Genomic DNA, 10657 nt, shown 5'->3' on the forward strand with positions numbered 1-10657 from the left:
CCCCCCCACACACACACAAAGCCCCCTCCCCCCCAGGGATTCCTTTGCTGCTCTCATAGTCTCTCCTCATTTGCAAGGCTGTTGCAGACACTTAGAGTCTCACCAGTAGAGTTCATTTATCCAAATCCCTCCTGGCTTCCTTGCTGTAATTAACTCCTGAACGCCTCATCAGAATGTCAACTCTAACACCCGAGGGCCCCTGGGATAATGCTGGCCTCCTTCCTCCATCTCAGTCCTGAGCCAGCACTCTGAGTCACTTCTGACAAGGGCCCGCCTGGTTCCTTGTGAGCCTGTGGAGGCCATGCTGACAGACTTCACCTCTCCATAGCCAGTTTATACAAGTGACCCTGGCCCTTGTTAGGAGGCACAGATACTGCCGAGGCTGCTGTAGCCTTTTCTATGAGGTCCAGGCCTCACTACCTCCATGCCTGTCAGCCCTGTACTCTGAGGTGTGTTTGCACACTGCCTAAAGCATCTCTCCCAAATCTGAGGGCTTTTTGCTTTTACCCTGAAGGCCTCCCAGAGTTCAAGTCTTTCTCTGCAAACTTTGGCCTTGTTCCCAGATGGGGTCAGGCCCTTGACTTGTTCGCACCTGTAACCATTAGGGCAAAGCTGAGGAAAAACTCCAAAGCAGGTGACCTGCTGTCTTTCCAGAGCTGAGCACAGTCTCAGGGCCCCAGACCTCACTGGCTGGGTTTCAGGCTTTAGTTAGTCCACCACCCTTGGGCCAGCCTCCCACCTCCAGCTTAACACCCACAATCCTTCTCACCGGGTTTCAGGACCCCCCACCCCCCACCCCAGGCCAACACACTCTGTACTGTAATAAAAAATGTCTCTCCCTCTCAGAAAACATCTGCTTCTTTAGCAGCCTTCGTCTGAGGCCCCCAAAGTAAGTTTCATGTCTTCTCCACACATCATCACCTTTGCTCAGACTTGAGGTGGGCTCTGGGGTCCTTGACGATCCCCCACCCAGCTTCCTGGCTGTGTCTCAGCCCCAGCAGGTGCCTGCTCAAGCTCCCTCACTTCCTGCTCACTTCCTGCTCACTTCCTGAGGGAAGCCCAAGTGTGCTTTCCTCCTGCAGTGTGCGGGAAGGACCAGCTGAGGGTGCTGGTCCACGCTAGGGTTGTGTTTTGGTGGTCATGGGAAGTCATTCAGAATCTACCAGCACGGCAGATGTCAGTGTTCCCCCTCCCCGATTACTGTGCCTCTTCTATTCTGTTCCTACACAGTTGGTTTGGGGACTTAGATGGGTATTATAACATTCACGCTGTCTGAATGGCACCCTGTCTATTTCACCAGATCAGCCTGGAGTAAAATCTGTATTAACCGCAGTCCTGGTGACATAACCAACTGTTCTGTGACTTTTGAAAAGTTTTCCCTCTGAAAGCTTTTGTACTTTGAATGATGGAAAGAGCCTAAGAGGGTTCCCATTGTATAGCAGAGAGCCTAAACCCAGAAGTGCTTGCCTACGGTGAGCCTTGGCCTCTTGGTTCAGGATCAGGGAACCCTGACCCCTAGAAGCATGACACCCCCCCTCCCATCCCTCTGCCTGTCTGCCTTCCTGAGATTATGTAGCCCAGCCTGACCCCAGACTTGCTGTGCAGCTAAGACTAGTCTTGTACTCCTGACCTTCCTGCTTCTGCCTTTCTGGTGCTGGCATTGCAGGCTTTTATGAAGAGGGTGTGTGTGTGTGTGTGTGTGTGTGTGTGTGTGTGCGCGCGTGCGCGCGCGCGCGAGCGTGCGTGTGTTCATGTATGTTCACATGCTCGTGCATCCTCTTGCACAGAGGCCAGAGGGCAGTCTTGGCTCTCATCCTTAGGAATGGAATGCTGGTCACCTCCTTTGATGCAGGGTCTTTCCCTAGCTGATGCTGTAATGGCCAGGAAGCTCCAGGATGCCCCTGTCTCTGGCTCTGCCGGCTGGGGTTACTCGTGTGCTGCCACACATAGCTTTTTTATGTAGCCACGAGGGTTGAACTCCGTACTTTATTGACTGAGCCATATCCCTAGCCCCACCCAAAGATGATTTTGATTTTTAAAGTGCTTTATCTGTTCAGCAAAGATGCCCTAGTTGTTACTATCTCAAAATCCTCCCCTTTACAGCAGACACACGTTACAGTGGTTCCCAATATCAGGTAAAAAGTAGCTTCAGGTTAAGGTCCCCTGCCCACTCACTCATCTGGAAAGATTCTCTTCTATCCGAATGACAGTGACAGGCTAAGATAGAAAACGACACGTGGCACTTCAGACACTGAAGCGTGAGAAGGCTGTCCTGGGAAACGTGGCTGCTCAGCACCCACAGGTGCTGCTAAAGAAGAGACAACAGAAGGGACCCAAAGTCTGACGTCTTCCCAAAAACTAATGCAATGCTGAGTGTCCTTAGTCAGCTATAGGTCCCGTTGTTCAGTTGATCTGTACCCACTGCATATGTCCAATACATGAATCAGTGTCCACATATCTGTAAATAGTGATGTTCACTGGTCGTATCCATAGCATCAGACTTGGACTGCCAAGCTGAAAGAGCAGAGGTGACCGCTGTTTGTTGACCTAGTTTTGAAGGTCATATTATAAAACTATGGGGAAATGGGAAGATTCACAGGAAAGCAAGAACAACTAACAGTGATTCTGCAGAACTCTCTCCCTCTTGGTGACTTCCTGACAAACACAGCAGTTACAGAGAGACTCCGTGTCACCGCTTTTTATCAGCTTGGTACAAACTCAGACATACCTGGGCAGAGGGAGTCTCAGTCACAGCCAAGGAACAATTCCCAGAATTGGCCATGGCAGTGGGGCCTTTTCTTTTTCGTTTTTGAATAGGATCTCTTTACATAGCTCTATTTATCCTAGAACTAACTGTAGATTAGGCTGCTCTCAAACGTGAAGAGATCTGCCTGCCTCTGCCTCCCACTACTAACCCTCAAATGCTAAGCTCAAAGGCGTGCAGCACCTACCCAGATGTGGGGTGCTTTCTTGAATGCTGATTGATACGGGAGTCCCAGCCCACTCTGGGTGGTGACACCCCTGGGCAGGTGGGCAGGAATAAGGAAGGTAGCTGGGAAGCCTTTGAGACTGAGATTTCCATACACCACACAAGTAAACCTTCATTTACAGCCACAGCCCCATCTTCTTATCTGTAATATCTGTATTCATAGTCTTCTGCTTTCACACCTCATTAAAGAAATGCATAGTACAAAACCAAAAGCAAGGAAGGAAGGAAGGGAGGGAGGGAGGGAGGGAGGGAGGGAAAAAGGAAGGAAGGAAGGAAGGAAGGAAGGAAGGAAGGAAGGAAGGAAGGAAGGAAGGAAGGAAGGAAGGATGAACATCCCTGACTCTCCAATCCCAGAAGAAAGTAATGGCCTCCACAGATAGGTGACTCCTGAAGCTGTTGTGTTTTGGTCTCCAGAACCACCCTATCTTATGTTCCTGCTGACTTAGTCATGCCGACCCTTGAGGGTGCAGACCCAGCTAGGAGGAGGCAGTGTTTAAAGGGGGGTCTGGATGTGATCAGGAACATATGACTCTTCCCAGGGCTGGACTGGACTCTTGTTTTCTTTAGGTCCTAGGGGACCCAAAAGGGTTTTGGTGTGTCTCCAGAGCTCAGGCAGTTGGAGAGGAACAGAAGGATTGACTGAGTGGAGTCGGGTAGCTGGGGTTGTAGCCCTCAGGCTAGCAAGATTAACTTAGAGCTGTGACCTTCTTAAACCTGAGTTCTGTGCATGTTCTTACACACGGGACGCTGTTCCCTCTCTGAGCCTCCATCACTTAGCACCTGCATGTACATTGGTAGTGTGGGTCCATGTATAAGGTGGTAGAGTGTTAGGAGAGTCAGGGAGGCTGAGAATAGAAGGACCCTTATTTGTATGTTTTCATTACCCCACCTGCTTGAGAGACCCCACATTGCCTGGCTGAGGGACAGGAAGGTGATCTGCTGACACTAGGCTAGCCAAGGGAACTCCGTGACCACCCTGAAAGCCTAGAAGATGGGGCCACACTTTGTTGAGGTCCCAACTCCCTCAAGCCATACTTGGCCGTGGCATAGGACAGCTAGGATCTACTGAGTACTTCCTGGGAGCAGGGCATTGTTCTGAGTGCTTCAAGCTAATGAGCCACTTAGTCTCCATTCGACACCTAGGAGACAAGGCTCCAGGGACTGTTGGTGACTTGTCTGATAGCACACTGGGAATATTGAGTTATGTTCTTCGCCCTGCCCGCTCCTCCCCCTGTGGATTTTGGGTTACAAGGGCAATTACACATATCCCACTCCAGGTGGCCGGGGCCCTGAGATGCTCGGGCTCCAGCCCTACCCCCACCTGCCTCCTCTCCACCTCCTTCAGAATTCCCCTGAAGGAGGAATTCTACTACTCTGGACTCCAGTGAGCTTTCTTTGGGCTGCCCTAGAGGCAAATAGGGCCCTGGCTCTGGCTATTTATTTACTATCAGACTTCTTCTGACTTCACCTCACTGGCAGGGGCTTGGGAATGCCAAGTGACAGGGTCACCCGAGTCTCTTGCTCTGCTAGGCTGCAGGCCCTGGGGGCCTCTGCTGCTTGCTGGGCTCCAGTGGAGCTGGGGCAGGGCGCACTGGGGTTATTTATGTAGCTTCTCATTCCTGCACTGTAATGATGCCATCTGGAGGTTCTTAACATGGGCAGAGGACAAACAGTGAGACTGTTGCAAGCACTTCAGCTAGAGCCAGGTACCAGCCATCCTGGAACTAGGTGACTTACGAGATTCGGGCTGGTGGCTGAGCTCCTGAGACCCTCCAGCTTTGCAGCAGTTGAGCTCGAGGTGTACCCCCATCTGGTCACGAGGATCTGCTTTGTGGCTGGGGTGCTCGGCCTGTAGTTTTATCACCTCTCCACCCTTTTCTGCAGCCTTACCCCTACTTCTCTCAACCTGGCCCGGCCTGCTTTACAGCCTAGTGGCCTCCTTGCCCACTCTCTAAGGTTCTCTTGCCCTTTGCCCTTCACAGCTTCAGCAGCTACCGTGTCCCTTTCTTCCCTTGGGGATGATGGAGACAGCATTTTGCATTCCTCTAATTCCTGCACTGTCCTCCCCCCCTGCCCCCAGGGTACTGTCTCCTTTCCCTTCCACCCAGTCTGACCCCTGTGTTGCCATGATTTCCAGAGCTTCTGCTGTGGCCTCTAGGCCTCTCCTAAGTGCTGACTACAGGGTGCTCCTTTGTGAAGGCCTTGGCGCGTGCACGGCTACTCCTGACTTCCCTCACATCTGCTTTTCCTCTATGGCTCTGTGTTTTGAGCTCTGGCGCCATCCCCTCAGGTGTCCAAGCCACTGAATTTTTTTTTTTTTTCTGGAAAGAGTTAGAGTGCAAATATTTCTGGCTTTGCCAGCCATATGGTCTTTGTCATAACTGCTCAACTCTTGTTGGAGTGTGAAAACAGTCAGAAACAATGTGTAAACAAGCAAGCTTGGCTGGGTGCCAATAAAACTTTATGAAAGCAGACAGCAAACACATTTGGCCCACAGGCCAGGATGCTGGTTCTTGGTCTCCACCTACTTAGTACCCTGAGCAGGGTTTCTGTTCCTACTTAGTACCCTGAGCAGGGTTTCTGTTCCTACTGCCACTGAGGCACTTTCGGGTCCTTGAGCCCTGGAGGACTTTTCTTGCGTGTCTGCTTGGATAGGTGGCTTGCTCACTCAGGAAGTCCTTCAAGACTTAGCTCTGTCTCACTTCTGGGAAGGCCCCTGGCTCAAGTGGTGGGTTTTGACCCCTTCCTCACGTGGTACTCGTGCTCTCTTCCCTGCTTTGGTGGTCTCCACGGTCTCCATTCTCAGCAAGCTGCCTCCATTTTCTCAGTGGTGGGCCACAGTGTCACACTGTGCTGGAATTCTGACCTGTGTCCTCAGGAGACCTTAGGCTCAGGTAGAATTCTTGCTGGCTCTGGGGTTCCCTTATGTGTCATAGGACTTCAGTCAGGTTGGTGACTGCGCTGTAAAGGTGCTGTGGCAGACGTGAAGAGGACCCAGCAGTGAGGGACTGGGAGCGTAGAGACACAGGGAAGGTCACACTTCTTATAGAAAGAGGATCACGTTGTTCCTCGGTGACACTGCCTGTGCCTGTCAGTTGTTATGCAGGGCTGCCATGATGCTGAGCCTTGTTGGGGTGAGAAACCACCCAGCCTGGCCTTTGGCTGCTGCCTTATGGGCGGGCGTTGGGGCCTCCCTGCAAGGCTGGGTAGTTCCTGGATGACATCGTCGCCTGGATCAGGATCAGAGCTGTGTGAACGTGGAGGAGTACAGGCCATCCCCCTCCAACCCCGTGCTTCTCCTCGCAGGAAAACCTTATGCTTTCCATCCTGCCCAAGCACGTGGCTGACGAGATGCTGAAGGACATGAAGAAGGACGAGAGTCAGAAGGACCAGCAGCAGTTCAATACCATGTACATGTACCGGCACGAGAATGTCAGGTATGGTGGCGGGGAGGCACAGTGGGTCACGGGATCGACCGAGGACGAGAGGCAAGGCCACCCTACAGTGTGCACCTTGGGTCCCCCGAGCCAAGCGGGAGCAGCCATAGCAGTAGACGGCAGGGTGAGTCGTGCATCACCTGCCTGGCCTCACCTGCAGGTGAATAAATATCACCCAGAAAGAGGCTCCTGCTGGCCACCTAACCCTCTGAGGCCAGGGGCAGGAGAGAATCGGAAGGCTGTGGGGTGGTGGTCAGCAGACAGGACCTGGGGCCGTTGCAGGGGATAAGCTTCTGAGTCCAAGCTGTGCCAGGTTCTCACCGCAGTAGAACTGAGTAAGACCTTTCCCTGCTGGCGGGAGTGGGTGGTGAGCCGCTGTCTGGCGGCTCACTGCCTGTGGCCCTCTCCATTTGCAGCATCCTGTTTGCAGATATTGTGGGCTTTACCCAGCTGTCCTCTGCTTGCAGTGCCCAGGAGCTCGTGAAGTTACTCAACGAGCTCTTCGCCCGCTTTGACAAGCTGGCGGCCGTAAGTCCCAAATGCACCCACTCCTGCTACTGGGCTCCTTGACCTCCGCCCTGTCTCTGGCCCCCAGGCTTCCCCTGCCTGGCCTTCCTCCACCTCCTGTACCTTTTCTCCGTGGCCAGGGGCCAGGAGCACAGAGCATGCTCTGCCCTTTCAGAAATACCACCAGCTGAGGATCAAGATCCTAGGCGACTGTTACTACTGCATCTGCGGCCTGCCTGACTACCGGGAGGACCACGCCGTGTGCTCCATCCTTATGGGGCTTGCCATGGTAGAGGCCATCTCGTAAGTGGGTCCCTCTGGGAGGGTGGGTGGCCATGGAGTAAGGCTCGGTCCTGGTCCTGATATCCAGATGTGGCAAGACTCCTCAGTTGCTAGGACATGGCCACTGTCACTGGTGGACATCTCCCCTTTGTTTTTTTTTTTTTTTCTCTTTCTGCTTTGTCATTACAATCTCCTTCCCTAAACAGATCAGGTCAGAGCGTGTCCTCCATGTTACAGTTAAGGGACTTTGAAGGCACATGCTGTGGGGGAGGGGGTGGCACAGGTGCCATGGGATACCAACCTGTTCCGGCCCGGGCTGTGCTTCCACCTGTGGGCTTGTGGGTGAACTCCCTTCCCTCACTCACGCGCCACATCACTGCTCCACATGGGCCTGGAAGGCTCTAGAAAGGCAGTCCTCAGTTAGACTCCATGTGTGGTAACTTGGGGGACCATAGAGCCTGAGGTAGGAGAGAAAGCTTCCAGGAGGCTACTCCCCTCAGGGTCAGAGCTTGGGATACCCATGCAGTCCATCTCTGGGCAGCTGTGAATTCTTACGTCTTCCTGCTTGAAGCCCCTCTCATGTCCCCTGCCTTTTTCCTCCATAGCCAGTAGATTAGAACTGAAAGGTTCATCCTCCCTCCCAACCCAGCAGGCAGATATAAACTGAGGACATGACTGCTCCAAGGTGTGTTTGAGGGGAAGGTTTTACTATAGATGTGAGGGACAGAGCAGCCAGCGGCAGCGAAGCGTCTGGGGCAGGGAGAGAAAGCAGTGGATGGTACATGGCCATCAGACTGCAGTTAGCCATGGGGGTGGGGAAGCAAGAAAGGAAGAGAGGAAGATGGGGGCAGAGGAGGGGACAAGCATCAGTGTCATACAGTAATAGGAAGCCAGGGGAAGGGAAGCCCATGAGCTGGAGGTTTGGGATGGGGTGGGGTGAGAGCCAGGATGCCGGCATGGACTTTGTAATATATTCACAATGCTGATAGAACCTGGAAGCCAGCATGCCCTTTGGTATGCTAATAGGAACCACAGTTAGCCATTTGTCCTGAGTTGGACCTGACAGCAAATCTCTGAATTTCTTGTTTGTCACTCCTGGAGTTCTCCGGCAAGGATGTAGCTGTGTCTGACACATGTAGAACACACCAGACACACACTCAGTGAGGCATTACTTTTATGAATGAATGAGGAACAGAAGAGAGAAATAGGAGGTCCTCTGGTGGAAGTTACCTGTCCCCCATGCCTGTCATCACTGAATCTGGATCCTGCCCTCCATTAACCTCAGTGCAAGCCACTTAGCTCAGGCAGAAAGCCAGAGAGGACATTCTAGGAACTCTCAGTCTGGGGGAGGAATCTATCTGTGAGGGCAAAGGCTGCTGGTCACCACACGATGGCATGCCTCACCCAGCACCGCTTCTCTGTGACTGGCAGGTACGTGCGGGAGAAGACCAAGACTGGAGTGGACATGCGTGTGGGAGTGCACACAGGCACTGTCCTAGGTGGTGTCCTGGGCCAGAAGCGCTGGCAGTATGATGTATGGTCTACTGATGTCACCGTGGCAAACAAGATGGAGGCTGGTGGCATCCCAGGGTGAGTACTCCTTCCAATGGGGTTGGTATAAGGACCAAGGGAGGGGAACTGTCCCATCCACTCTCAGGGCTGTGGCCAAGGGGTCCAAAACTCCCATTCCTCCCAGGAGCAGTGTTCCTACTTTCTGTTCCTGTGTTACAGCTTTATTCTTGGTCCTATATTCAAAACTCTGCCCAAAAACAACCTGGAGAAGAAAATATTTATTTGGCTTATACTTCCAGTTTATCATTAAGGGAAGTCAGAGAAGGAACTGAGGCAGAAGCCGTGGAAGTTTACTAGCTCAGTCTCTTCCTCCCTGTCAGCTAGTCTTCTTGTACAGTTCAGAGCCACCTGCCTAGGAATGGTGCCACCCACACCAATAACTCGTCAGGATAATTGTTTTCCAGACATGGCTACGGGTTACTAGGATCTGGGCAGTTCCTCAGCTGAAATTCCTTATCCTGGGGTGACTCCAGGGTGTGTGCAGTTGACCAAACAAACAAACAAACAAATAAACAAAAATTAAGCAGCACACCTGCACACCCAGCTGTGGCTGGGAGACAGGTGCCTGCCTGTCTGGGCAGGATGCAAGAGGCCTGGCCCATCTTTCCTGCCTTTGGGGCCTCATTAGAGGCAGTTCCTTAGTGACTGGCTTTTAGTCCCCTTGGCAGCAGGGCAGGCAATGTAGAGAGAATCTAATTCTTTTTTTTTTTTTTGGTTTTTCGAGACAGGGTTTCTCTGTGTAGCCCTGGCTGTCCTGGAACTCACTCTGTAGACCAGGCTGGCCTCGAACTCAGAAATCCGCCTGCCTCTGCCTTCCAAGTGCTGGGATTAAAGGGGTGCGCCACCACCTCCCGGTGAGAATCTAATTATTGAAGTTAGCATTCAGAGCTGGTATTGAAATTTGGTATCTCATTTGATACTTAAAAGATTTATTTTTATTATTTTCACATATCTATGTATCTGTATGTGGGTGTGCATACATGTTGTGCAGATACCTGCAGAGACCAGAGGCACTGGGTCCTCTGGAGTTGGAGTTATAGGTGGCTGTGAACTGCCGGAAACAAGCTCTGGTCCTCTGGAAGAACTGAGCCATTTCTTTAGCCCCTCATCTGATACTCTTAACAACCAGGAAGGAAAACTACATTCCTGTTCTAGGAATTCACCAGCCGCTGGGACCAAAGCTCAGAGCACTGGGCTCTGTGCTGCCCATACAGTTAGCCAACAGCAGGTCTGCTCCCTTGGTCCCTACCAAATATACCCTGGAGTCACTCGCCCCAGTACCAGTCAGTGCTATGTGACGGTCTGCTGTCTGTCTCTGAGGCAGGCAAGGGCTATCTCCGGAGCATGCTCAGGGTTTCTCATTGTGCGGCAGGCGCGTGCACATTTCTCAGAGCACCATGGACTGTCTGAAGGGGGAGTTTGATGTGGAGCCTGGTGATGGGGGCAGTCGCTGCGACTACCTAGATGAGAAGGGCATCGAAACCTACCTCATCATTGCCTCCAAGCCAGAGGTGAAGAAAACAGCCCAAAATGGCCTCAACGGCTCGGTGAGTCCGCTGTCCGATTCTAAGTGCAGAGAGGAGGAAAGAAAGGGATTTAGAGAAGAACGGTTAGGTGTGGCATGGTACATAGGAGGCTGAGGCAGGACTTCAAAGCCAGCTTAGGCTATATAGGAAGTTCAGGATCTGCTTAGGTTATATACGCAAGTTCAAGGCCAGCCTGGGCTGTAGCAAAATCCTGTGTCAAAAATTAAACCACATAGAGATCCTAGGAAAGCTGTTGGCTGACCATGACAAGTGATCCTAGGAAGGCTGGCTGGTGGCTGACCATGACAAGTGATCCTAGGAAGGCTGGCTGGTGGCTGACCATG

The 10657-nt window shown here is 52.3% G+C and overlaps 1 protein-coding gene across 5 annotated transcripts in view; it reads left to right on the forward strand.

Annotated features, from left to right (window-relative positions):
• The window catches only part of Adcy3 (adenylate cyclase 3), a 78869-nt gene that overhangs the window by 52934 nt on the left and 15278 nt on the right, over nucleotides 1-10657 (forward strand). For all 5 annotated transcript variants that reach the window (XM_021178608.2, XM_029484630.1, XM_029484629.1 and 2 more), the window contains exons 4-8: nucleotides 6296-6426; nucleotides 6843-6954; nucleotides 7109-7236; nucleotides 8647-8805; nucleotides 10160-10334. In XM_021178608.2, the coding sequence (XP_021034267.1) occupies nucleotides 6296-6426; nucleotides 6843-6954; nucleotides 7109-7236; nucleotides 8647-8805; nucleotides 10160-10334 (705 nt within the window). The remainder of the gene's footprint in view (nucleotides 1-6295; nucleotides 6427-6842; nucleotides 6955-7108; nucleotides 7237-8646; nucleotides 8806-10159; nucleotides 10335-10657) is intronic.

The sequence above is a fragment of the Mus caroli genome, chromosome 12 (assembly GCF_900094665.2).
Source record: "Mus caroli chromosome 12, CAROLI_EIJ_v1.1, whole genome shotgun sequence".
Lineage (NCBI taxonomy): Eukaryota > Metazoa > Chordata > Mammalia > Rodentia > Muridae > Mus > Mus caroli.